This window comes from Crocodylus siamensis, chromosome 7, assembly GCF_052110815.1.
Source record: "Crocodylus siamensis isolate JL-2025a chromosome 7, ASM5211081v1, whole genome shotgun sequence".
NCBI classification, from domain to species: domain Eukaryota; kingdom Metazoa; phylum Chordata; order Crocodylia; family Crocodylidae; genus Crocodylus; species Crocodylus siamensis.
In genome coordinates, this window is record NC_143401.1 from 23,315,636 (window position 1) to 23,340,592 (window position 24,957).

Here is a 24,957-nt window from a genome sequence, read left to right on the forward strand (position 1 = left end):
TAATACCCAGACACTGAAACAATAGGATCCATGTTTCCTGGTATCACAGGGGAATGAACCCCAGACAGTGCCTGTCTGTGTGAAATGCTATAGCTTGTGATGCTGTTCTGTCCCAAGTGCTACTACTCAGCCCCGGCCTGCTTCCAAGTTTGGGACAATCCCATAGCCTCGCATCTGCATCTGTCAGCACTCCCCAAATACTCTATTCTGGAACCATCTCTCCTCTCACAACAGAAACAGGACATTCTTCTGAACTGTGCTACAAAATGCTGCCACCCAACTTAAGCCACGTGCCTCCATGGCACGATGTACCCTAGGAATCCCAGGGGCATCTGACTACAGTGAATATGTGCCCTGACTGACTTTTCTGAGGTTGAATGTGCTGAGAAAAGCAAAATGCAGTGGACACTGTTTCAGGGAGGAGGGACCAGTTTTCATACAGACTCTACCCAGCCCCTCAGTGGCTGCCTGGTGAGCACGTGCTGTGTGGGAATGAATGGTGGGTAGGGACAACATAAAATAAGACACCTTAGTCTAGTCGTTCTCGACCCTTTTAATACTCAAGGCACCCTTCATAACTTTTCTGAATTTGACAGTGCCACTCTGGTTGAGGACTGCCCTTCTAGTGCTGTAACTAGTTATTTCTGCAGCCTGAGCACAGAAGGAGGATAGGGAGGGAGTTGTCCTCAGCACAGAACAGGGTTGAGGGAGGCCAACCAGCTTCTTAACTACCATAGCAGAGGCTCAACCAGGGGCTGCAGGCTCACATGGGGATGCAAGGCAGAGTCCCCTCATCAGCCTCACTTACCTCCTCTGTTAACCCTCTTGCAGGTGCTGGGGATGTGCATGGAACAGAGCAGGCCCTCTCCTACAGGGAATCCTGCTTCTAAAACAGTCCCTCATTTTGCTCCAGCTCCATCAGAGGAAGCCCAGTGCATCATGGCAATGGAAGCCACACCAGCCCCCTGTATGACTCTCATAACCAGGGAAAACGCTACTTCCCAGGGCCTATGCAGCATCATGGCCTGAACATACCCCATGATTGTTGCATTTGGCAGAGCAGTTTTTGGCACCATAAATCAGGAGGTTCTGACAGCGCCCAGCATAGCAGACCTGAAACCAGAAGGCACAACATTTTCAGCACCCTGTGTGAAGACCTGCCTTGAAATCATTACCCACCACCTGCTTCATCCTGACAAAAGCATAGGGCAGTCTCAGTGCAGATAGCAGCTCTGCCACTCCTTCAGCTCTTTGCTGTAGGTCTGCCTCCACATCCTTTCTGGCAGGTCCCTTGGAAACCCTTCCCCAGGTTCCCAAAGCCCAGCAGACATTAGCAGCTCCAAAGAAGGAAAAAAACATCAGCCCACCCTGTGTACTCACCATTTCCTCTCCACATTTGGTGCCTGTTGGCACCACTACAAGGCTTGTCACCATTTCATTTTCATCCTCATTAGCGATTGCTGCTTTGCATGTCACCCCTCCAAAGAACAAAGTATGGAAGCCACCTCCTATGGTAGGGTTATCATTCCCATTTATGCAGTGCAGTGTGCCACACTTCACATCCCTCAAAGAGAAAGCAAAGGAAGGAATGAGTATGTTGGGATCTCCTCCTACTGTAAGGATGGCATATCACAACCAGGGCAAACTAGAGCCTTGCATCCTCCAATCAATGCCAATACCTAGGACAGCAGTTCTGCCTTTAGCTACAGGATGAGTTGAGTGCTGGTGAAAGTCACTGATTGTTACCTCTAAACACTGTATAGCATGCTTTAGGCAGGCCTCTCCAGCTCTGGCTGGAAGAAAACAGCTTTAGGGGAGCTGGAGCTTCAACCACCTGAAACACCGAAGGACTAGAACTCCAGAAAACTCAAACCCCAGAAGACTCTACATGTATGTATGCTCTGTCTCATGAAAGAATACATGCTCACACATGTGTATGAACACACATGCACTCTCTCACAAATGCTTGCCCACCCATGAATATCCACACAAAAACACATGCACCTATAAGTATGCGCACTCTCTCTCAAAGGTAGGTCTGCTCATGTAAGCACATATACTAGCAAAGTCACATGCACCCATGATACTAAGTGCTTAGTTCCTTACTCGGGGAGGCAGGGTTTTTTCCCGGACTCAGTCACACAGTGCACGTACTGATTCTGCTGGCTGTTGTACTTGAAGCAGACATCAGGGGCCACCTGGGCAGCTGGAGAAACACAGAAAAGGGCTCTTACATGAGGGTAACACAAAGGACCTCCACAGCCTCCAATTATTCTAGGCCATCAGCTGTCCTTTCCCACATTAGATGCCTGCACGCCCCACAACGGCTCACCCCACCAAGCATCTTTACACCCTGCTGGTTCCCCCTACAAGGCACCTCCAGGTCCCCTTAAGAGTCCTCTTGTTACACCATCCACCCCCAAACTGTCCTCCCCCATCAGCCCCTCTCAACACACCAAACATCCCTGAGCCCCAAACTGCCCACACAGTACCACCACATCCCCTGACTGCCCCCTCTATTGACTAGGTGTCTGTAGGCTTCCCAAATGCCCCCCTTCCTAACAAATTGCCACCAGGCAATTCTGAGCCCAAGGTATGCTCTGTCAGTGATTAGGTAAGTGCTGGAGAATGGTGTTTCCATCTGAAACCTCAAAGCTTTTTATGAATTTTGGTCTTGCCTAAGTTGTTGGAGTGGGTTCAAACTACAGCAGGCTAAGCAGACCCCGCCACCTATGCCCACAGGCATACTCCAATCCCAGAAACATGTCAGTGGTGCTGCTCCAGGATCACCGCAGTGCCCTGTCTCACAGACAGTGGAAACAAGTGGTCAGAGCAGCCTCAGATGGGGACCCCCAAGTATCCTCACCAGCAAGCTTCCAAACTTGAATCATGCCTGTGAACATTAAGGCCATGTTAGGGCCAAACTTTTCTGCAGTGGCAGTGAACCTGTGTGTGTGTCTGATCTTGGGTACCCAAACTCAACACATTGTGTGGTGGGAAAAGTAAAGCTATGCCTACCCCAGTCGTTGGTGAGGTTTTGGAGTCATGGGCTGGAACAACCCGGCTTGGGTCTGAGGTGGGCCGGACCCAGCTGCTGCCATTGCTTTTCCCCACCACCCAGCTATGGCACAGGCAAAGCTCCTTTCACCCTGCCCAGCTATACCACAGGGTGGGCAAAGACCCACAGCTCTGTGGCTAAAAACCAATGGCTCTGTGGACTGTATGGTATTAACCCTCAATCTACACAGTAACTGCATCATCCTTAGCAACAGTGATCTCAGTCATGCTGTACTCTTCTGGGTAGTGTGCCTTGTAAACCAGAATCAGTGTGGCCACATCCAGTCAGTGTTTTGGGTAGGCTAATCAGCCTGGGGACAAGAAAACTGGCACTGGTACTCAGCAGAGTTAATTATCCAGCCAAAGCAAGGTACAGATGGAGGCACACTTCTTCTACTTTAGGAGGCAACCTGCCTGTACTAGTACAATATGCTTGAGGGATAAACTACCAGGCATCATATGCTTATCATGGAGTCATGACCAGAACAAAGAGAAGCCAAGGCTTTGAAACTGGGAGCCCAGTTTAGGTTTCTCAGTACTATATTGGTAGTTGGATGTAAATAGGTGTTGAGCTACTGCCATTCTCATGCGTTCAGCTGGGTTATTAGTAAGAGTATGTCCGTGAACAGGCTGCCAAGGACCATTCACAGTTAGGTATGTGGCCAGTGAGGGAGATGTGTAATGCATCTTAGGCAGCTGCCCACAGCACTACACGGGAGTTCTCAGCAAAAGCACTGTCTGCAAACACTGAACTAAAGAAGTGTGCAAAGGAAGATGAATTACCTGCACCCCAGATTGTGCGGCAGTGCTCAATGTGTGAGGGACAAGCCCCGTTGTAACAGTAGCCATTTCCATTCTGGCATGAGATGCCATTTTCTTGGAAGACATCTTCTGGACACTCAGGTTCATGGCCAGTGCAGTATTCAGGTAGATCACAGCTGTTCTTGCTGGTACGGCACATCAATCCAGCTGCCTTCACCTTGGCAAACACAAGGAAGGCCCCAAGGAAAACTAGGTCAGCCAGGACCAACAGAACTAGGCTGTCCTTGCTTTATAGATTTTTGGCTTGCTGATTGGTCAGTGTGAAAAGGGCTGACTCCAGCTTCACTGCTGACCCTAGATTATGAGCTCCCTTCACTAGAAAATGGCTTCTTTTTAGAAAATGACACTTCCTAAGTAATCCCCCCTACACTGCAAGCAAGGAGTTGAGAGCATGGCAGGTGGCTTCAGGCAGCCACAGAAGTGTTGATGCAAGTGTGAACTGTCACTGAGGCTAGTCCAGGCTCACCCCGATGCCCTCTCTCAGGCACAAAGGAAACCAATGAACACATGTTCACTTACGATCAGACTGCAAGCTGGGCCTGAGGGAAATCTAGGTTGATCTGTATAACTGTCCTGTCCCCACCATTATTTATTACTTTGCTGATTTTGTCTCATCAAAAATCTTTATCAAAACTTACATTATATTTTCCTCCAGACTGTATAAAACGATATTGACTACCAAACATCTGACAACAGATTGGGGCCCTGTGTCACCCCACTAGAAACAAAGGGCAGTGATATGGTATTTAAATTTACTTTTTAAGCTCATTTATAAGGGCAACGCTGATTTTGTACAGTGATCTTTTTTTAAATCAGAACACCAAACAGGACTAATTCAAAGACCTTTCAGAATTCAAAATTTGATGAGCACAATTCTTTTTATGAGACAAACTTGTAAATTCAACAACATATTAAAAATATTTATTTGACACAGCCTATATCGATTGCACCAGTTACTCCATGCTGTTGGGCTGATCAACCTATATTTATCTAGGTTATACTCACTGGTCAGACAAAAAAGCTTGAAAGAACTAGAAGTCAACCAATAAACTAGCAAACCGACTAGCACACTTTGAGACCCACCCATGTAAAAGCATCAGCTGACCTCAGAGTGGTTCTTCAGGCTTGGTCAGGGATTACTTGAGAAATCAGGCATGGTTGCTGATCTCTGAATACATCAGAGTATTTCTGCACTGCTATTTAGTCCTGCCCCACACCTGCTCTCAAGCCCAAACCATCCACAGTACAAATTCTTAACTGATCTTCTAGCAAGTTCAGTTTTTCAGCATTTACAGCCCATTTTGAAACTGTGAATTAGCCATGAAATGTGAGAAATGTATCCCCTGGGGTTGGGTATTTTCACTGCTAGAAAAGAATGGACCTGTCTCATTTTTTGCACCTTTTCCCAAACTGAATAAGGCCTTTGTCAGGTGTCTGTGCTCTCCCATGGTAGCTGCTAGCAGTTGTGTTCTACCTTGCACCGATGACAGCATTCTCCATGAGCGCACTCTGCTCCCTCGCTGAGTTGGCAGGTGGTAGCATTGCAGCAGGGATCCTGGCATTCCTGAAACAAACACATCACATTGGTATTAAGGAGTGGATATAAAGGCATGGCAGTAACATAGTAAACAGCAAGTGACCAACACACTTCCTAAAATACTTTGAAACCCATCAAGGGCATCGCCTGGAAAAGGGTTTTGAATCCATCCCAATGTCTATTGCCACTCTGGGGCACAACTACCTCACTTCTGCTGATTGCAAAGAAGTCTGGTCAGACAGGGCCTTGTGTGTTCCCAATAGCCATGGATGCAGACTGTGTACTGCTGCTGCTTCCCCCAGCCCCCTTCTCCCTGGCTGTGGCATAGGCACAGCTTCCAGCCAGCAGGGAGCTGTGCCAGGACCAGGTATTGGCAAACTAGATCCATGCTGCTGTTGCTTCTCCCCATGCCCCTTCTCACCACTCTATAGCAGGATGTTGCCTCACCCCAGCACAGGATGTTGCCTGTACCACACCTGGATGAGAGTGGGAAAAGTAGCAGCAGCACAGATGCAGTTTGCAGATGCCTGGCCCTGGCACAACTTCCCAGTGGCTGGAAGCTGTACCTGCACTCCAAGCACTCCAACCCAGGGAACTGGGGGGTGGAGGAAGAGGTGGCAGTGTGTGCAGAGCTCCCAGCTGTCTGAATCTGATAAGGATGCAGGGATATCACTGATGTGCTCCTGAAACCACCCAGGTTGTGTTGGACTGGAGCTGGGAGAGAGGGATGGGAGTGCAAGGAATAGGGAGAAGCAGCAGAAGCCCTGACACAGCTTAAAGCTGCTCAGCCCTGGCACTGCTTCTTGCTTCCCAGCCCTGGAGCTGACATGGGCACAGGCAAAGGCCTCAAGCTTTGCTATATGTTGCTGACCCCTGCTGGAGGAGAATAGCCCGTGGCTGGTCATACACTGTGTTAATTACACTCATGCCATATTCCTACTCACACAAAAGTTTGTGGTTAACTTTTGATTATGGAAATGTGGACAGTCTAGTTCCACATAGGTCTTCTATACTACTTTTGCTCTCTGGTGCAGGAGAAGTGTTGTTCTCCCTGTTTTATAGAAGTAGAATGACAGAATCTCAGACCCACCAGGAAGGCAGCAACACGAACAGAATGTAGTGCGTTAGCACCCCGCTCCCTGACCCCAAACCATCACAAATGGGGCATCTGTGAACTGATAAACAGCACAATAATGTCCTGGTGGGAGCATCTGGAAAACATCCTTTTTGTAATACTTTGATGACTTTGTGTTGCTCCTCTAGACTGGCTAACCTTCAGGCCTGGAATGTAGTCTTGTGCTTCACAGACTGGCTGCCCTGGACTGATTTTCAGACTCAGAAGTTCAAGGATCTCAGTGCGAACCTGGAAAGCCCAGATTCAAAACAACTAACAAAGTGGCTCAACCTTTTGAGATCAAAGTGGTTCTCAACCACCACATGTGTATTCAGTGCCCCATGCTTCAAAATGGTGGCAGGGATACTTGAACTAAAGCTCGTTCAACTAGATTTAGTTGCAGCACCCCTGCCGCCATTGTGAAACGTGGGATGCTAAATAGACATGATGCAGAGGCTGCTGGAGCGTGTTAATTAACATGCTCCAGCAGACTCAATTAATCGAGTCTGCTCTGATACATGCTAATCAGCACGTCAGAGCAGATGTCTGGCATGAAAAGAGGTGCCCAAAGATCCTAAGGGGAGTGTAACAGGGGGCCTTCTCAAGGCCGGTCCAACTGTGGCCTGCCCACCTGTTCTCAGGTTAACTGCCCGCCTTCTCGCCCACCACACCTTGACCTTAATTGATTAATAAAGATGTAAATTAAGCATGAGGCTGCCCATTTTCTGCCCGATGCTGGAGGGCACTATCTGCAGCTCCATTCCTCCCTTACACCACAGCCCAAGCCTCGCAGATGGCATTTCGATGTTCACATAATCACCGGGCCCCCCTCTGGGCCCCAGAATCCTACTATTGGACCCCACCTAGATTCCTCCCCTCAGGCAGCCTCTTCCACCGTCATACCAAGCAACATATCTCCCTGATCTGGTTCCCCTTTGGATGTGATCCCCCCACCAGGACCTTCAGCTACTAGCCCTGGCCCACCTCCAGGCCAGTCAGGACCCCAGGCCCTCAGCTCTTGGGCATCCCTCACGGTGGTCCCCTGGCCCTTCAACCCTTCCAGTGCTGACCCCAACGTGGGCCAGTCAGGAGAAGCTCAGACAGGCCCAAGTCTATGGCCCTTTCCTCATTCTCCTAGGGTCCACCCTCTGGGTCCTCCAAACAAAGGGGTAATCCACCCAGTCATGGGGGCTAGGGGTTAAGGCACCCCAACCTACCTTTCAGTGGGGTGGTAACTGGCCTGGTATTTCCTGGGGGCTCCCGTGCCACTGGAAGCCCCACCAGGCCACCCACTCCAAGCAGGGTGCTATTTTAGGTCATACCGAGGACCAGGAGCCTCCTTACCATCCCCTACAGCTCCTCCCTTACCCCCAGATGATATCAGCAGCTCTCCAGCCAGGTAATGTTGTTGCCTGGCCTCTAGCAACAGAACTGCCTTGCGTATATATGGGCAGCCCTGAATCCAAAATGGCTGCCCTCATGAGGCATCTGGCGGCTGCCAGCTCCAGGCCCTTAAAGTGGCAGGCACACACAGTGCCCTACCACAGGGAGGAAGGAAGGAGAGCAGCAGCATAGGAATACTGGGCTTCAGAAAAGCAGACGTTTAACAAACTCAGGCTACTGGTAGGCAGGATCCCCTGTGAGGCAAGTCTGAGGGGAAAATGAGTCCAGGCTGTACTTTTAGGAGGCAAAATGGCAGCCTGTGTAAGAATGAGGTAGCTTTCTAACACTCAAAATCAGGTGGCTTCTAAAACAGACTTCTGCAAATAGACAAAGGTCCTGCCCCTGGCTGGTGAAATACATTGCTTTCCATGCAGAGCTAACTCTTCCTTGACCACATGGAATGCTAGCACCTTTCAACTTTGAATTTAAAAAACATGATGGAAATTACAGTCCAAAGGATACTTAATTCACAAAAAAACCCACATCTGAAAACAGACATTTGTGATAAAAGTGTCTTCTGTCCACAAAGCTGGCATTGCAATCGTGACCCTGTTAATATGTTGAGCATCCTCTAATCCCTGTGAAATACCCAGTAAAACAATTTTACAATCCAATTCTCCATTCCCTAGGAACATGTGATCCTCTCCTAGGTATACTACTGCTAAAATTATATTAAAATTAATTTTAAAAAATGACAGTCTATTTCCAAGTTTTACAGATTGTTGAACTAGTTATCATGAATAACAGTTGTTATGTAGGCAGTTCTTTTTGTCCATCTATAATGTAGCATTTTTTAATCAATTCAGGCTGCCAAAGATTTCTTAATGATTTCTCAGACCTACCCAGTGAATTCTCACAAACCATTTTCAGCTGAAGAGTTGCTAGCAAAGTATTTGCTTTAGCTACTTCCTCTGAAATAGTCAAAGAGTGTGACCAGTGATCTCAAGCATATGGAAGAATTTCAACTTTTAAAACTAGAGAATAATGAATAGTTAATAACATGCTTTCTGGTTCAAATTTCTGGATGAAATTCAGTCCTACTAAACAGGAAACACAGGGCATTTCTGACCATTTTCATAAATTTAAACTCAACACTCACCCATGTACTCATGAATGATATATATGACCCCACAAATGACAGCGACATAAACTCAGCACTTTTACACATAAATAGATTTGTGAATCAGTATTTTGTTACTGCTTAGCTAACTTTAGTTATTTTCCAGAAGCAGATCTGTCATCTAAAGAGGACATTCAAAGGGAAATAAGGAGGGCATGCTCTTTAGGGCTTTCTTAGGCAGGCACATGTACATTTTCTGAATCAATGTAATTATATTAGTTTGGAAATCAAGGTTGTTAAATCCATGCAATCACTAGTGTAAATGCAGTCATTGCAGTATGAAGAACTTTATGCTGGTATTGCTTGTTTCTACATACAGAAAACAGTGAAATATTTGCTATGGGAACAGATGCTGCTGCTATAAATACCAGGATAAATGGCACCCTTTAGGGCTGTAGGGAAAGATTCAGCACCCTGTTCCTTTAATTAAGGTTTGAGGTCCCACCTCATACCCATCCGTAGTGAGGGATGCCCAGTTGACATCCTGTTCCTCCAACCCTACATTTTCCAGCCAGTTGGGAGAAGAGGATTTTTGTACCAAAAGCCTAAATTAAAGCCAAAAATAAACAAATGCTTCTCCTGTCATTGTCAGTGTCACATGTTCCTATGATTCCTTTCCTTATCCTCCTCTATCTTGTGCTACCCTGCTTTGGTCAGAGCTCTAAAAGGCAGAGCAATCTTTCTGTCTTAATTTCTGTACAGCACCTGGCACACTGGGAGCCAGATATCAGCTGTGGCCTGTAGGAACTGTGTAATACATCAATCAGAATCAGCATACATATTTGGAACCCTCCAAAAAAACATCAAGCAGACCTGGGGAGAGGCAGTCTTGGCATTTCTGAGATAGAAAGAAGCAGATACAACTCTTTATTACATTAAACAGACCTTCAGGCCCTCTGCTTCCCCTATAAAGAAACAAAACAAAGGGATGCAAGTCTCAGTAACAGACATATTTCACAAGTTGTTTTAACCAGAATATGTGCAACATCGAATAACAAAATGCAGGAAGGAAGAATTATTCATCAGATCCTGTAATATCTGGGTTCTCAGCTGACTTGCTTGTGGCAACAGAACCAGCTTCCTGACTCAGCTTAACAAATACATAGGGCAGAGCAATGGGGTGTCATATAGAACTCACACTTCTGGTGCTTTCCCTCGTTTGAAATCTTCTACTGGGAGTTAAAGTACCTTGGGTGTTCCACAGTCACACTGCTCCCCTCGCTCTATGAACTGGTTCCCACAGACGGGCCCACCATATAACTCATCAGCCTTGGGGACATTCAGCAAGCAGCTAGTTCTGGGGTCACTGAGAAATGTCTGCAGGTCACTTGTGCTACAGCTGCTGAAGTACTTCGGGTAAATTATGCTGAAGAGAAAGAAAAATAGACACTATTGTGAGCAGCACTTTTCAAGTAAAAGCTCCAAAACCTTCACATTCACCAACCCAACCTGACCTTTGCCCACTCCACCTCAAAAAGCAAAAAACTCACTGTTAAAACAGTAAATAACCATGAGGAGTTGACCTGTTTTCACTAGGGTCAACAATTTCAGTGGGAGCAACCTCCTAATCAACTGTGACATTGGCTTGGTGGGTTCAATTGCTGCATGATGAGGCCCCTAGCAATTCTCTTCTGCTTACCCAACACTTGCTGCCATAACACATCCTCCATCAGTTTTTGAGGCCATGCACCTACAGCCATCAATGTCTTCATCATGAGACATTCCTAGATTGTGTCCCATCTCATGAGCCATAGTTGATGCAGCCCCAATAGGATTCATGCTATGGTCCTATGCAACAATAAGAAGGATGCAAGTCAGATGACACTAAAATGCTTCCATGGTATTTTTTCCCAACTTTAAACTCCTTCTGCAATTCATGCACTGAAACTAACATACAGGGCTAAACAAAGGTTAATGCTTTACAGATCCAGTCCTACAACCTCTGTATGTGTGTGCGAAGTCCCACTGACTTCAGGGTCTTAAGGGTCTTAAACACAAAATGGTTACAGTTAGGGGCACACTAATACAGATTTTAGGGCAAATACCGATGGCCGTTTATTATTGCGCCACATCTGATTGCCTATATGCAGCTCGGCAGCTTGAAAGGCAGCATTCAGCTGGTAAGTCTGTTGGGGGGAACGGGCGAAGGGGAGGGAAAGGGTGTGGGGGGGCAGATCAAGGCCTCCATGGTGAAGAAGGGTGTGGGGCTGGCCTGCGGCAGGCACTGCCTAGCCAGGGCTGGGCGTGGGACAGAGAGTAGTGACCAGGGTGCAGGAGGGAGGGTGACTCCCACCACTGCACATATCCCCAGGGGAGGCACAGGGAGCATGTGCCCCACAGATCTGTACATAGGGTGAGTGGGCTGCCACTGCAGGCTAGGACTGGGGTTGCGTTCTTCCTGGAGGCCAGGGCTACACTCAGGTTGGGCAGTGGCAGCACTAGGAGGGGCAGATCAGAGGACACTATGTTGAATTCTGGGGTGGCTCTAGCCTCCCCATAGTCCCTGAGAGTGGGCCTGGCCCAGCCCTGGAAGTGTCTGGTGCTGGCCCTGGCCCCAGCCAGCAGCAGCAGCCCACCTTCACCCCACACACAGATGGGGAGGCACATCCCCCCCATGCCTCCCCTGGGGGTTAGTGCAGCGGCAAGAGCCACCCCCAGGAGCCACCCCCCACCCCCTAGATAGGCCGCTTGTGGCTGTGCCACACCCCGCCCCAGCTGGGCAGTGCCTACCCACTCCAGCCCCACTCCCTCTCTCACCGTAGGGGCCTTGATCTGCCCCTCCACCCCACACACCTTCCCTCCCCCATGCCCTTTCACCCTAACAGATTTACCAGCTGGATGCTGCTCTTCACACTGCCAAGCTGGCCATGTGCATGCTGCAGCTGCACACATGCACACAGCATTTATCAGCAACATTATCGGCCACATCAGCCAAAAAAAGCTGATTGCCAATAATATCAATTTTCCTTTTATCAGTGCTGATACGATATGGAATGATGGGTTGGTGCACCGCTATTTACAGCAATTCTTTTGAAAGTAGGCTACACAGGTGCACTGGGTGACCCCAAATTCAGGAGTCAGCTACTTCCAGAAAACATGGAATTTCATAGATTTCATAGATTTCATAGACATCAGGGCTGGAAGGGACCTCGGGAGATCATCGAGTCCAGCCCCCTGCCCAAAGGGCAGGAAGTCAGCTGGGGTCATAGGATCCCAGCAAGATAAGCATCCAATTTACTCTTGAAGGTGTTCAATGTAGGTGCTTGAATCACCTCCGCTGGCAGACTGTTCCAGACCTTGGGGACTCGGACAGTACAGAAATTCTTCCTTATGTCCAGCCTGAAACGGTCTTGCAGGAGTTTGTGACCGTTCGACCTCGTCATCCCTTGGGGCGCTCTGGTGAACAAACGTTCCCCCAGATCCTGGTGGTCACCCTTGATAAACTTATAGGTGGCCATCAGATGACCCCTGAGCCTGCGCTTTTCCAGGCTAAAGAGTCCCATGGCTCTCAGCCTGTCATCGTAAGATCTGTTTTCCTGACCTCTGATCATGCGCGTGGCTCTCCTCTGGACTCTCTCAAGCTTCTCCACATCCTTTTTGAATTGTGGAGCCCAAAACTGGACGCAGTACTCCAGCTGTGGCCTCACCAAGGCCGAGTACAAGGGGAGAATGACGTCCCGGGATTTGCTCGAGAAGCATCTATGGATGCAAGCCAGCGTTTTGGTCGCTTTATTAGCCGCAGCATCGCATTGCAGGCTCATGTTCATTTTGTGGTCAATGATGACCCCCAAGTCTCTTTCTTCTGTAGTGCTATCCAACGTAGCACTGCCAAGCCTATAAGGAAGCTGCAGGTTTTTCCTCCCAAGGTGGAGAACCTTGCATTTTTCGGTGTTAAACACCATCAGGTTCTCGTCTGCCCATTTGCTGAGCATGTCCAGATCAGCCTGGATCACCCGCCTATCTTCTGGCGTGGATGCTTTGCCCCAAAGTTTGGTGTCATCGGCGAACTTGGCCAGTCCACTCCTGACTCCAATGTCCACATCATTAATGAAGATGTTGAACAGTATGGGTCCAAGGACAGAGCCTTGAGGGACCCCACTGGTCACAGGGCACCACGATGAGTGACTGCCATCAATTACAACCCTCTGAGTCCGACCACGGAGCCAATTTCCCAGCCAGCGGATCGTGGTGGAGCCAAGGCCACAACTGGGCAGTTTGGCCAAGAGGTGATCATGGGATACCAAATCAAAAGCTTTTTTGAAGTCAAGATATATGACATCAATCTCTTCTCCCTTGTCCAGGTGATACGTCACCTGGTCATAGAAGGAAATGAGATTGGTCAAACAAGACCTACCCACAACAAACCCGTGCTGGCTATCCCTTAGATTGTTAGCCTGGGCCAGTCCATCAAGGATGGCCTCCTTAATAAACTTTTCTAAGATCTTCCCCAAGATAGAAGTCAGGCTAATGGGCCTGTAGTTAGCCGGATCCACTCTCCTCCCTTTCTTGAAGATCGGCACCACATTGGCCTTCTTCCAGTCTTTGAGCACTACATCAGAGCACCAGGAGTCTTCAAAGATCCATGCCAGGGGCTGGGCTATGACGCTCGCCAGCTCCTTGAGTACCCTGGGGTACAGATTGTCAGGGCCGGCTGACTTGAAGGTATCCAGCTTCTCAAGGTGTTCCTTCATGAGGTCAGCATTTATGGAGGGTAGGGGATTCCCATCACCCGGATCTCCCTGTCCCATAGCAGGCGTGGGTGTCCCATGGGACTGATGAAAGACTGACGCAAAGTACCTATTTAATAGGTTGGCTTTTTCCTGGGCGTCAGTTGTCAGTTGCCCCATCTGGTTTAGCAGGGATCCAACGTTGCCCTTGCTTTTCCTCCGGCTCCCCACATATCTGAAAAAGGACTTTTTGTTGTCCTTGATGCTTGAAGCTAGTTGGGGTTCAGTTGCAGCCTTGGCTTTCCTGGTTTGCTGCCTGCAGGACCGGACCAGTGCAGAATAATCCTCCTTGGAGGTGAATCCCATCCTCCATCCTTTGTAGGCTTTTCTTTTTAGCCGCAGGAGGTCCGCTAGGTCCCTGGAGAGCCAGGAGGGCTGCTGTGCCTTCTTGCTGCCTTTCCTCCGTGTTGGAATAGATTTAGCTTGTGCATTGAGGATCGCTTCCTTGAGAAGCAACCACTCTTCTTGAACTCCCATCTCCCTGGGGTCATGGTTCCTGAGGGCGTGACCGACAAGCCTCTTGAGCTTGTCAAAGTCGGCTTTTCTGAAGTCAAGCCGACTTACATTGTTCTTCCAAAACAATTTCAGCTATCAAGAGCTCACTTCCTAGGGACTGGGGGAATAGAGCAGGTGTGGTAAAGGAGCTGAGGAGAACATTCAAAGAGATGGACTGATCATGGGAATCCACCCTCACCTACCATGTAACTCATTCCTATCAGGACGTCAATAGTGAGGAAATGAAGTGCCACCAGGGTCAATTTTGGCCAAAGCCAAGAGGAGCAGCTCATAGGCATCTGAGTACAGACAAGAGCCATAAGAGTTTAGGTCAGGCATCTTGCTAGATTATGTCATCTGGGCAGGATTTGGCCTTCCTAATTCTCCTGATCTTGCACAAATAGGCCTATGGATAGAGAAAGATGGAGGCAGACTCTCCATGACTATGTGAACATATGCCACTTACTCTCAAGAACGCAAAATGCAGACAGCCTTCCTTTTGATTGGAAAACATTAGGTTCCATATTCTATCCTAATAATTAGGTACATGAGTGCACTTAGGTACCTAAATGTGATCCTATTTCAACTTGCTAAAGTTCATGAAAAACTGTTAATACCAAAAGTGGGTGATCCTCCTTCTCTTTACTGCTTTTTTGAGCCTCAGTCTTAAGGCTCAGATGCTGGTATCCTTTGCAGATGATTTTCAGGGACTTGTGCAGGGTAGAATAGAATGGCACTTAGGTGCCTAAGGTACCATTCAGACACCCAGTAAGTGAAACAGGAACTGGCTTAAGAGAAGTAGGGATCCAGCTTAAGAGTAGTAGGGATCCAAGTTTAGGATGGGAATAATCAAATAAAAGCAGAGGGCAGGGTGTTTGCCAGTAAAGGCTGTCTGATCTATACCTCAGCTCTGTGAATTACTACTGTGCCTCCCCTCTTCTTTAGAAAGGAAGCTGTTAACAAGACACACCTGATTCACTCCTCCTGAGTTCCTGGTGCACATGGCAAACTTCTTAGCAAGCCCTACAGTGGTTCCCTGGAAGTCTATCCCTCTGTAAAAAAGAACAGTTTTCATAAAATGATGATCAGCATCCAAGACCAGTCTGGGGGCTTTGTGTGGTGAGGCCACATATATTCCCAGTCAGCACAGGATATGCTGTTCCACATGCTTGGGATCAAGGAAGTGACTGCAAAACACAGAACATTTCAACCTTTAATACAGAACCTAATGTAAACCCAGAGCCTACCCTGCTCTTGGTAACACAAGAATGCACAAAGTATTGGCTATGGCAAAGCACATCAAGGTCTATGGAGCCAGTGTGCAGGGAGAGAACAAGTCCTGTCCTCTCTCCTTTTCTTTGCTGATATGTGACCTTCAGAGTCACTCCTGGCTATGCTTGAGAGAAGAAACAGAATGGTGATGGTGTGGTACTGTGTCCTTCAAACAATCCTGTCTATGCCGCATTCAGTTCTCTCAATATCTTTAGCTTATCCAGTAAAACAAATCTACCATAGCACCCTCCAGCTACCCATAGTCTATCCTAGCTGTCCCTGGTCCCATCAAATATGCCAGCAACCTCCTGCAACCCAGAACCCCTAAATTGGGGCAGGCAATTATTTTGGGCAGAGAACTGCTTCCTGAGTTTTGGCAAGCCATCAAGGGTCACATGACAGGCAGCCAGGAGCAGATAACTATTAATTTTCTAAATATTTTAGGAGCCCCGCGGGCCAGATAGAATAGTCTGGCAGGCTAAATCTGGCCCACGGGCCAGATTTTGCTCACCCCTACCCTAAATTCTCCCCAGTGCTTCTCCAAAAATTTGAGAGATCTGCTGTAAGGCAGAAGCCAAGCCCATGGTAACAGAGGTATATAGGACACTTCTTCCCCCAAAAGCAAGTTTCCCCAAGTAACCCTTTGGAGTTATTCTTATCTCTTATTTTGAAGCAGCTGGTACCAACTCATGCTAGACACTGGACACTGGGCTGGAAGGGCTCTGCATGGATACATGATTCTTTAACAGTTCCTTAAAGTCAGAGAGCTCAGGCCTACAGCATATGTAGAAATTCTTGCCCATGAGTGTTCCTGTTACTTCAAAGGGACATGTCACATTCTTAGAAGGCTGCATGTGCTGGAAAGCTGTGTGGAGTCAGGGCTGATTCACAGCATGCCTGCACTGCATCAGATTCTGTAATATGTGAATGCACAGTGCTCATCCATGCCCATGCAACCAGTGAATTATTCATGTGGGTAGTATAAGAGCAGCACTTACGTTATCAGCTGTGCATTGTCATGCTTCTTCCTCTTTATCAGGTGAGTGTCTCGCCAGAGAAGGAAATTTTCCAGCGTGATGTCTGGGTTGGGACTCACAGTGATCCTGTCTCTATCATTCCAGACTTCCAGGCCTATTAAGGCCACACGGAGATTGAAAGGCTGATAAAGCTGCAGTAAGAGAAAGCATCAGAGACAGCATCTGCACTGGACCTGGCCTGCAAAAAATTATCAATCTACACCAGGATGACACCTGGCATCCAGATGGTGGTATTACTTCCTGAGCCTCATGCTCTGTTAGTGGGGAAGAACTCATTTTTACATAGGATATAACTTTTTTTCCTTCAGTCACCACTGCTGCTCCCCATTACAGGCCATGCTCTGCCCTAATCAGATAGTGTCTAGGACATATTCAAGGATGGAATTTGACATCCAATCACTCTGTCCCCTTCATCTTTGGCATGACACTCCAAGCCATAGTCTCTTTCTAGCCATGGGGTACAGTTCTACCAAAGGCAATGGGAGTGACATTCAAGCAGCTAGCAGGAGAACAAGCCCTTCCAGACTGGTTAGGGGTAGAAGCTTGTATCTGTGCAGAAGCCCTGAGGAGCCATACCAAGGTAGGGGCAGTTCTAGACCTGAGCTTCAAGGCAGCCCTTGTGACACCAGTGGGACTACTCATATGCTTACAGTGAATTGTAGGCTTGAATGCTATGTTGGGTGAGTGTCTGAGTACTCGTAACCCTGCTGAACTAAGGCCTGAGATAATAAGGACCAGATCCTATTCTGCCTATCAGGGATCTAAGTGGACTTAGGGGTCAAAGTGCAATTCTGTTCCACCCTGCTTGAGTGCGGAAAATCCAATAATTTATCTACTTTTGTAACACACCCTTAAAAGTAGGTGTGACCCTTAAAAGTGAGTCACAAAAAGCAGCGAAGAGAAGGAGCACCCACCAGTCTTCTGTATTAGCAGCCTTCTGGGACTCATGCAGGGTCGAGTTAAATCAGTTAGACCAGTGCTTCCCAAACTTTTCCTCAGCATGACCCCGTTTCTGGCCCAATTTCCTCAGCATGACCCCTCACTCCCAACCCACAGCCCCCCACCCTTGCTACCCCATCCGTTGATGTTGCGACCCTATTTGGGGTTGCCACCCACAGTTTGGGAAGTGCTGAGTTAGACACTTGCTTCTATTTACATGCATAATAGTTGCAACAGAATCTAGCCCCAACTTTCTTCTCTTCTATTCTCCATGACAACTAGAACATTACTTACGTACAAGCCATCTTATCTCTAAAAATGCCCCTCCAGAGTAAACACTTCAATCAGGGAAGTTGTACAAAGGCATGTTGGGGGCTCAGTGACTTCATCAGTACCCAGCATCATAGCACCCAGGATATGATACCAGAGGTGTACAATGCATCCTCCTGGTGTCCCATTTGCTCTGCAGTAAGCTTTCACTGGGTCCTTCCTCACCTACATCTGGGTTCCTACTGTGTCTATCTACATTATGCAACATTCGCCTTTGCTTATATTTATAAATTGACTACTACTGGTTTGTCACCAAACACGGTGAAATGGCCACCATACATTGTATTGAGACACTTTTCAATCAAGCCTGTTCTCTATTGTTATATGAGGCTAAAGCAATTATCTTCTGTCTCCTGACTGTGTGCATAGATTAGGGTGTTTGACATAGTTATCACTGCAAGCAACAATGGGCCCAGTTCCCCAAGCCCTACTTTAGGGAGTGGAAATTGTGCCGACATTTCTGGGAGTTTTGCACAAGGAATGAGAACAGGATGGGCCCAGCAGCCTCACCACAGCATGTGGTACCTTGTCAACGTGATTCACAATTTCCTTCATGCGATTCTGTACTGTCCGCAAGTCTCTGTATTTCTTATACTAAGGAAAGAAACAAATTTCCAGTGAAGTTGCTACAGTTTTTTTATAGCACTAGAGAATTAAATGGTCTCAGCCCATTCATTCCCTTTACCTCCTCATTGTCCACTACCAAAACCAGCTCCACATACCAGGGCCCTTTCTGTAATGGATCAGATTTCTGAAAGACAAAAGTAAATGCCATATGGAACCTGAACTCCATCTCTGCTAGCTCTAAACAGAGGCTGCATGACAGAAACCTTCTTGCAGGGTTCCTAAGCATGAATGCTCACTACTTACAACCTGTTATATTCCAAAACAGAGTTTATTTTTTCTGCATCAATTATTCTAACTGTTGGGCTTGCTGGTGCTGGTTTGCTGAGCCTTCTTTGTAGCTTTTCCCTCCCCACCCATCTGTGATCAGCTCTCTCCAGATAGGGGGCTCTGGTCCCCATCACCACAGTATCTAAATACTGCATACTGCTGAACATGTTGATCCTCAGAGGGTACATCTACATGTGCATTAATGCACTTTAGTTAATGTGCATTAAATCTAGTACTTCTGGGCATTTATACACACACCTTTTTGACCCACAATGTGCCAGAGATCCACTGCTTTGGAGTATACTCTGTGTCTCATGTATCAGTGTCCCTGCACTTAAAAATGGCAGTAGGGTCACTAGAACTAAAGCTCATCCGGGCAACCCCGACACCATTTTTAAGCACAGGGACGCTGATATAGGAAACACTGAGGCACTTTAGTTAGCTCTGAGTGGCTCTCGGAGCTGCTGTAATTAAATCACCACTTCCCCCTGCGCTCCCACCCCTGGAGCACATGTAAAACGCCCACAGTTTTTAAGTGATGCTTAATGTGCATTAGCTTATTTTAATGCACATTATCTAAACAGCACAGGGATTCAGCTCCAATGAGCTGCAAATCCAGAGCATCAGAGCAGACTTGATTAATCAATTGAGTCTTCTGGAGCGCAGAAATTAATGCACTCCAGCAGACGTTAGCATCATGTGCATCAGAGTCCCCATGCTGAAAAATGACTGTGGAGTGCTTTGAACTAAAGCTCATTCAATAAGCTTTAGTTCAAAGCACCTCATGACTATTTCTCAGCATGGGGACTCTGATACATGTGACGCTTGGGCACTTTTAATTAACATTTAATTTTAATTAGAGCGCCCCCCCACAGCTCCTGGAGTATGTGTAAAAATGCCCAGTTTTTTTAGTGACGCTTTAATGTGCATGAAAATTGGCTAATGCACATTATAGCATATGTGTAGATGTGCACAGAGTTTGCCTAAGTAGAGAAAGGCAATTTTTCTCATTATATAGAAGGGGAGACACAGACAAACCCGGTGATTTGCCCAAGATCAAACAAGGAGTCTGCAGTGGAGCAGGGAATCAATGCCAGGTCTTCCAAAATCTGGGCTGGTGCCCTAACACTGTAGTGACAGCTACAGCAATGGATTACAGTCAGCAGCAGTGCAATTTGACAAGCAGTGAGATATGTAAAGCATGGAAGGTACTTTTGCCTTTTTGCAAACTACTCACTCTGTCTCTTCATACCCTTCCTCTCAATGTCCCCTCCAAACAAACAGTATGATGCAAAGCCTACAGAGGTCAACAGACAGACTGCCATTGTCTTTAGTGGGCACTGGGTCAGGCTTTGTGTTTTATCAATTCAACCCAACACAGTGGGATACGCTGGCTTCCTACCCAATGATGGAGTTTCATGGGTGCGGCAATTTTTGGCTCATGATCATATTCCAAAGTGATATTGGAGTCTCCACAGGTTGCACGCTTCATTCTCAGGTGTTTTGCCTTGTACACAGCATGCTCCATCTTCTCATTCTCTCCCAGTGGCTCAATTAAATAGATGGCTTGATTAGTCCCAAAAAATCCACTGCAAAGAGATGTAGGGGTATATGACTTGGTGACACATTTATTAATGTGCAGTACCTACTGTGCATTAAATATAGTACTTGTATAATCAAGTACTAAATAAATGTGCAGTAGGCTGCCATACTGTGCATTAGTACAATCATACACCTTTTGTGTGATGCTTAATATGCAGTAAACTAATATGACCACACATTAGCATATTAGCAGAGTTTTTGTTGTGTGCATTAATATGCAGTAGAATTAGTCTACTGCACATTAAGCATCTTGTGCAGACACGCCCAAGGACATGTAGTTCAATGAAAAGTTTCACAATCAGGAGTCATGTACTACTGGGCGGGCTCTGTGCCTCCACTTCTATGGAGCTCCAGGCACTCCATCTGGGAGCCCCATGTTGTTGTTGGAGGCAACAAGTACAATGGCTTGCAACTGGACAGCTGGTGAGTAGGGAGGGAAGTTCCTGCCTGCAGGAAGGGGGGAGGGGCTGTGGGTGATGTTAGGTGTGGGCCACCCCAGGGTGCGCCCCGCCTGCCACAGCGCATGGCCCCTGCTGCTGGTGAAAGCAGCAACAACAGGCAGTGTGCCCCCTGAGTGCTCCTAGCACGCTGCAGGCAGAGCCCCCAGCAGCACACAGCTCCAGCTGACTCCCAGGAGCTGCACGTGGCAGCACGGAGCTGGCCCGGCCCGCCCCACTGTCGCGTGCTTTTCAGCCAGACCAGGCTGGCTCTGTGCCAGCATGTGCAGCTCCCAGCTGGTGGGTGTTTTGCACCACTGGGCCAGGCCAGGCTAGTTTCGTGCTTCCACGTAAGGCTTCCAGCCCTCCGGCAGGGATCTGCACGTAGAGGCACAGAGCCCGCCTGGCCCAACGGTGTGCGACTCCCCACAGCTCCCAGTCCACACGCCACTGGACCACACAGGATCCATACCTCCACATGCAACTTCCCACTGGAGTGCTGGAAGGTCCACATGGAGGCACGGAGCTGGCCCAACCCAATGGTATGCAGCTCCCACCTGTAGTGTCTGGAACCCCACATGCTGGCATGGAGCCTGGTTTGGTTTAAAGGTGTGTGGCAGCAGGCGAGACCAGCTCCGTGCCGCCATGTGCAGCAACCAGGATTCAGCCAGAGCCATACATCGCTGGGGGCTCTTCCTGCCACAGAACAGGAGCACCCCAAGGACCCGCCGCCTGCTGCTGATGCCACTGGTGGCAAGAGCTGTGAACCATGGGTGGGTGTGTGTGTGGGGGGGGGGCTTCCACACCCCACTCATCCACACACACCCCCCACCACAAATCACACACCCCATCCCCACACTCCCCCCACACAATATACAAAAGTAAGACTTTATTTTGAGCTATTATGCAATCACCTCTTTATATACTATGCAAAAATAAGTATATCAGGAAAAAAATTTAAAAATAAAATTAAAATATATTATAGCAGATGTTTGATTTTTAGTATATGATTTGTTTGTTTTGTTCTGGTTCCAAGGTGGCACCCCCCCACCCAAGGGAGTACTTCTATGGGGGCAGGGTGTGACTTCCAGTGGTAAGGGTCAGAAGTTAGCAGGTGGGACTTCTGGTCTCAAGATGGTGATCTGGGGGTAAGGCACCTATCAAGGGGCGGGGCTACCCTTGCAGCACTTGACAGCTCACCAAAAATCATTCAGCAGCCCTCCAGCTGAAATAATTGCCCACCCCTGATCTACACAGAGATATTTCATCATCTGCCTCCCCCCCTTTGAGTGGCATGGTCCTAACATGTTAACACTTCTACAGGAGCTGAATAGCTACAGTATGGCATAGGGACACGGAACAGTATTATTGTTCACTGGTCCGCTCTTAAGGTGGATACTGGCATCATCTTTTCTTGTCTTTGTGCTGCCATAACATTTTTTATGGTGGCACAAAGGCCAAGCAAGCAAACAGACATCCATGCCCCTTGTCATGCCACACATTTGTGGCCCTAACAATGGCGGTATTAATTTGCACTACTTTATTGTGGTGAATATCTATTTGCTTTATGGCAGGAGAGTGTAAGCAGTCCAGAGATCTGGGGGCTCCAGGGGTTTAAGGGGCCCCGTCCTATGCATCCCAGGTATTCCTGCACAGCATCAGACCTCTCAAGCCCTGGCAGTTCTTGCCTGGTTTTTCCCACTTACAAAGATCTCCATATGCCCCTGGGATTTCCATGACACATCTCCCTAAGTAGAGAAAGTCAGCGTTTCCCCACTTAGAGATTTACCCCTGGGATCTCTGGGATGCATCTCTGCAAGTGGGGGAAGCCAGGCAGGTGCTCCCATGGCCTGATCCTGTGAGGAAATTCTAGGGGCACACAGGATTGGGCCCCTCAAGCCTCAAGGAGAATGTATTACCCATTGGCCCATGGCATCAACAGGAGATGGGTATTTCATGCAGTGAAGCAGATCAGCTGTGCCAAGCATATGGTGCTAATAACACTAAGGTTGCAGGTTCAATCTCTGGTTGGACTAGATCTCATAAGGTCCCTCCCAGCCTTACTTCTTCTATGATCCCAGAACAGTTGATCCACTTCATGTAATGACATCTACTTCCAGCCTTGATAAGCTCATTTGAATGCTTACAAAGCAATCGAAAAACAGCAGCCAGCGGAGTGGGGTTTTTTTTTATCTATTCCTCTGAGTAGGGGAAGGGCACTTTACTATTCAAGCATGACAAAATAGAAATGAATGAAAATTAAATCATCAGTTCCAAGCTACTATGAATATCGTGCTATCGAAGACTTCAATGTGATGCCTATGGCCCTGACACCAGGAATGATCCCAAACAAGGAGAGGCCTGTTTCCCAGGTACAGTTCTGATGAGATCCCAACACTGCTGATCCTGGGGGAGCAGTTGCTGCTAGAATGTTTCCCAGTGGGGGGCAAAGCTTTCACAAGAACAGCTCATTCAAGAGCAGACACATCAAATATGAGTCCAATGCTGGGCTAAGAACTCAATCCTACACCCTAGTCTGAACCTATTCCAGCTCTAGACCCAAAGGTCATTTCCTCAGACCAAAGGGACCTTCTCTGCCCTATAAGAATGATCTGCAGATGAGTTATGTACTGGTTTGCTCCAGATTCACAAGGCTTTTGATCAAAGAACCTGGTCTAATGCCATTAACAAGAATAATAATTAAATAATTGTGCTAATAGCTAGGATCCTGAGAAAAGGGTATGCATGGGAATTGGTATTATAATGTTCTTAATGTAAGGGCAGTGCATAGTTACCTAACTAGTGAAAAAAAATTGCACCCCAAAAAGTATCCAAGCCCCATGATCTTGGAGGCTGATGCTGCAGTGAATGGAGACTAGAAAGAGTTGGGTAATCCCTTGACCGCTAACATGATTTATTCCTAATGATGCTAAAACACTGGTAAAGAGAATAATACCTCAGGGTGTGAGCTAATCTACGCAAAGTTCAGGAAGACACTGCTCCCCCGTATTGCTCCCTGGCCAATGTTGCACAGCTGGAAAGGAGAATTATTGGCCCTTTTTTCACCTTGTTCTGGGCCTCAGAAGAATCAGTAGTAGCCAGAGAGGCCAGAATAAGCCACTAGCCTCTAATGAAGTATGGGAGAAAGATGTGATACTGGGTTATAAGCAACATGTGTCCAAGCCAGCAGTGGATTTACTGTGAAACCAAGCGTGAGGTGGCATGGGGTCCCCACTGCTGACACTGCTGTCGCTGCTGGAGAGCCTCCTGCCTTTGGTTTCTGGTCCTCCCTCCCACCCAGTGGTTTGTGGGCATCTTCAGCTGTTGGCTGGAAATTCTGGCCACCACGGCTCCCCGATGGCCGGTGTGCCGCGCTAATTTCCCCAAGGATGTGCCGTGGCACAGGACATGGGGCCCCACACCCTGCTTGGATGACAGGGTCCCACTAACCGTAAATCCACCACTGGCCCAAGTTAGGGTAGTGTAATGATCTACTTGGCTGTATGCCTAATGGCATCATCTGGCAGAGTGAGTTTTACATTCCCTAATAACATGAAGCAACACAAACTCTTATCACAATGTATAAGGAGTGAACGAGCAGGGGCAGAAAATAGGGAAGCTAGCAAGCAGTTCGATGGGAACAAGAGGAGGAAGAAGATGATCCAGTCACCAAACACCAGATCCATATGGGGGAGTGCCTAAGATGCGAATTGTGCTTCCTGGTGCTGTCCCTAAGGGAGCAGGCAAGATAGCTGCAGGAAGAGGTGACAAGGCTCTGAAGCATCCTCTGCCATGAGGACTTCATTGATTAAATGCTGGAGGATACCTCAAGGACTGTAGAGGAAAGACAACCAGAGATGGTGCTGGAGAAGGAAAAGGACACGGACTCTCAGGAAGTTGGAAGCCTGTGACCTCTGGCAGCAAGCTGAAGTCTTCATCTCCACCTGGAGTACTTTGCCTGCTAAACAGATAGAAAGACCTAGCAACACAGTAGGAGGAGCACGTTCCATTGGTGGAGAAGGCCACACCAGGCATCCCCAAGATTGGGAAGTTTGAGACTACTGCCACCATGATGAAGCAATGGATGGTGGTAGCTGGAGACTCCCTTCTACAGATGATGGAGGTCTGTGG

General features: G+C 47.8%; 1 protein-coding gene across 3 annotated transcripts in view; it reads right to left on the minus strand.

The window, feature by feature from the left end:
• ADAM8 (ADAM metallopeptidase domain 8) overlaps positions 1-24,957 on the minus strand; it is a 66,430-nt gene that overhangs the window by 15,599 nt on the left and 25,874 nt on the right. For 2 of the 3 annotated variants that reach the window (XM_090057735.1, XM_090057734.1), the window contains exons 6-17: positions 20,190-20,376; positions 18,579-18,644; positions 18,419-18,487; positions 16,586-16,755; positions 15,286-15,367; positions 10,733-10,881; positions 10,282-10,459; positions 5,354-5,443; positions 3,841-4,036; positions 2,107-2,206; positions 1,381-1,564; positions 1,036-1,113 (exon numbers count right to left, since the gene is read on the minus strand). In XM_090057735.1, coding sequence (XP_089913861.1) covers positions 1,036-1,113; positions 1,381-1,564; positions 2,107-2,206; positions 3,841-4,036; positions 5,354-5,443; positions 10,282-10,459; positions 10,733-10,881; positions 15,286-15,367; positions 16,586-16,755; positions 18,419-18,487; positions 18,579-18,644; positions 20,190-20,376 — 1,549 coding nt within the window. The remainder of the gene's footprint in view (positions 1-1,035; positions 1,114-1,380; positions 1,565-2,106; positions 2,207-3,840; positions 4,037-5,353; positions 5,444-10,281; positions 10,460-10,732; positions 10,882-15,285; positions 15,368-16,585; positions 16,756-18,418; positions 18,488-18,578; positions 18,645-20,189; positions 20,377-24,957) is intronic. The other variant, XM_090057737.1, reaches the window with a different exon arrangement.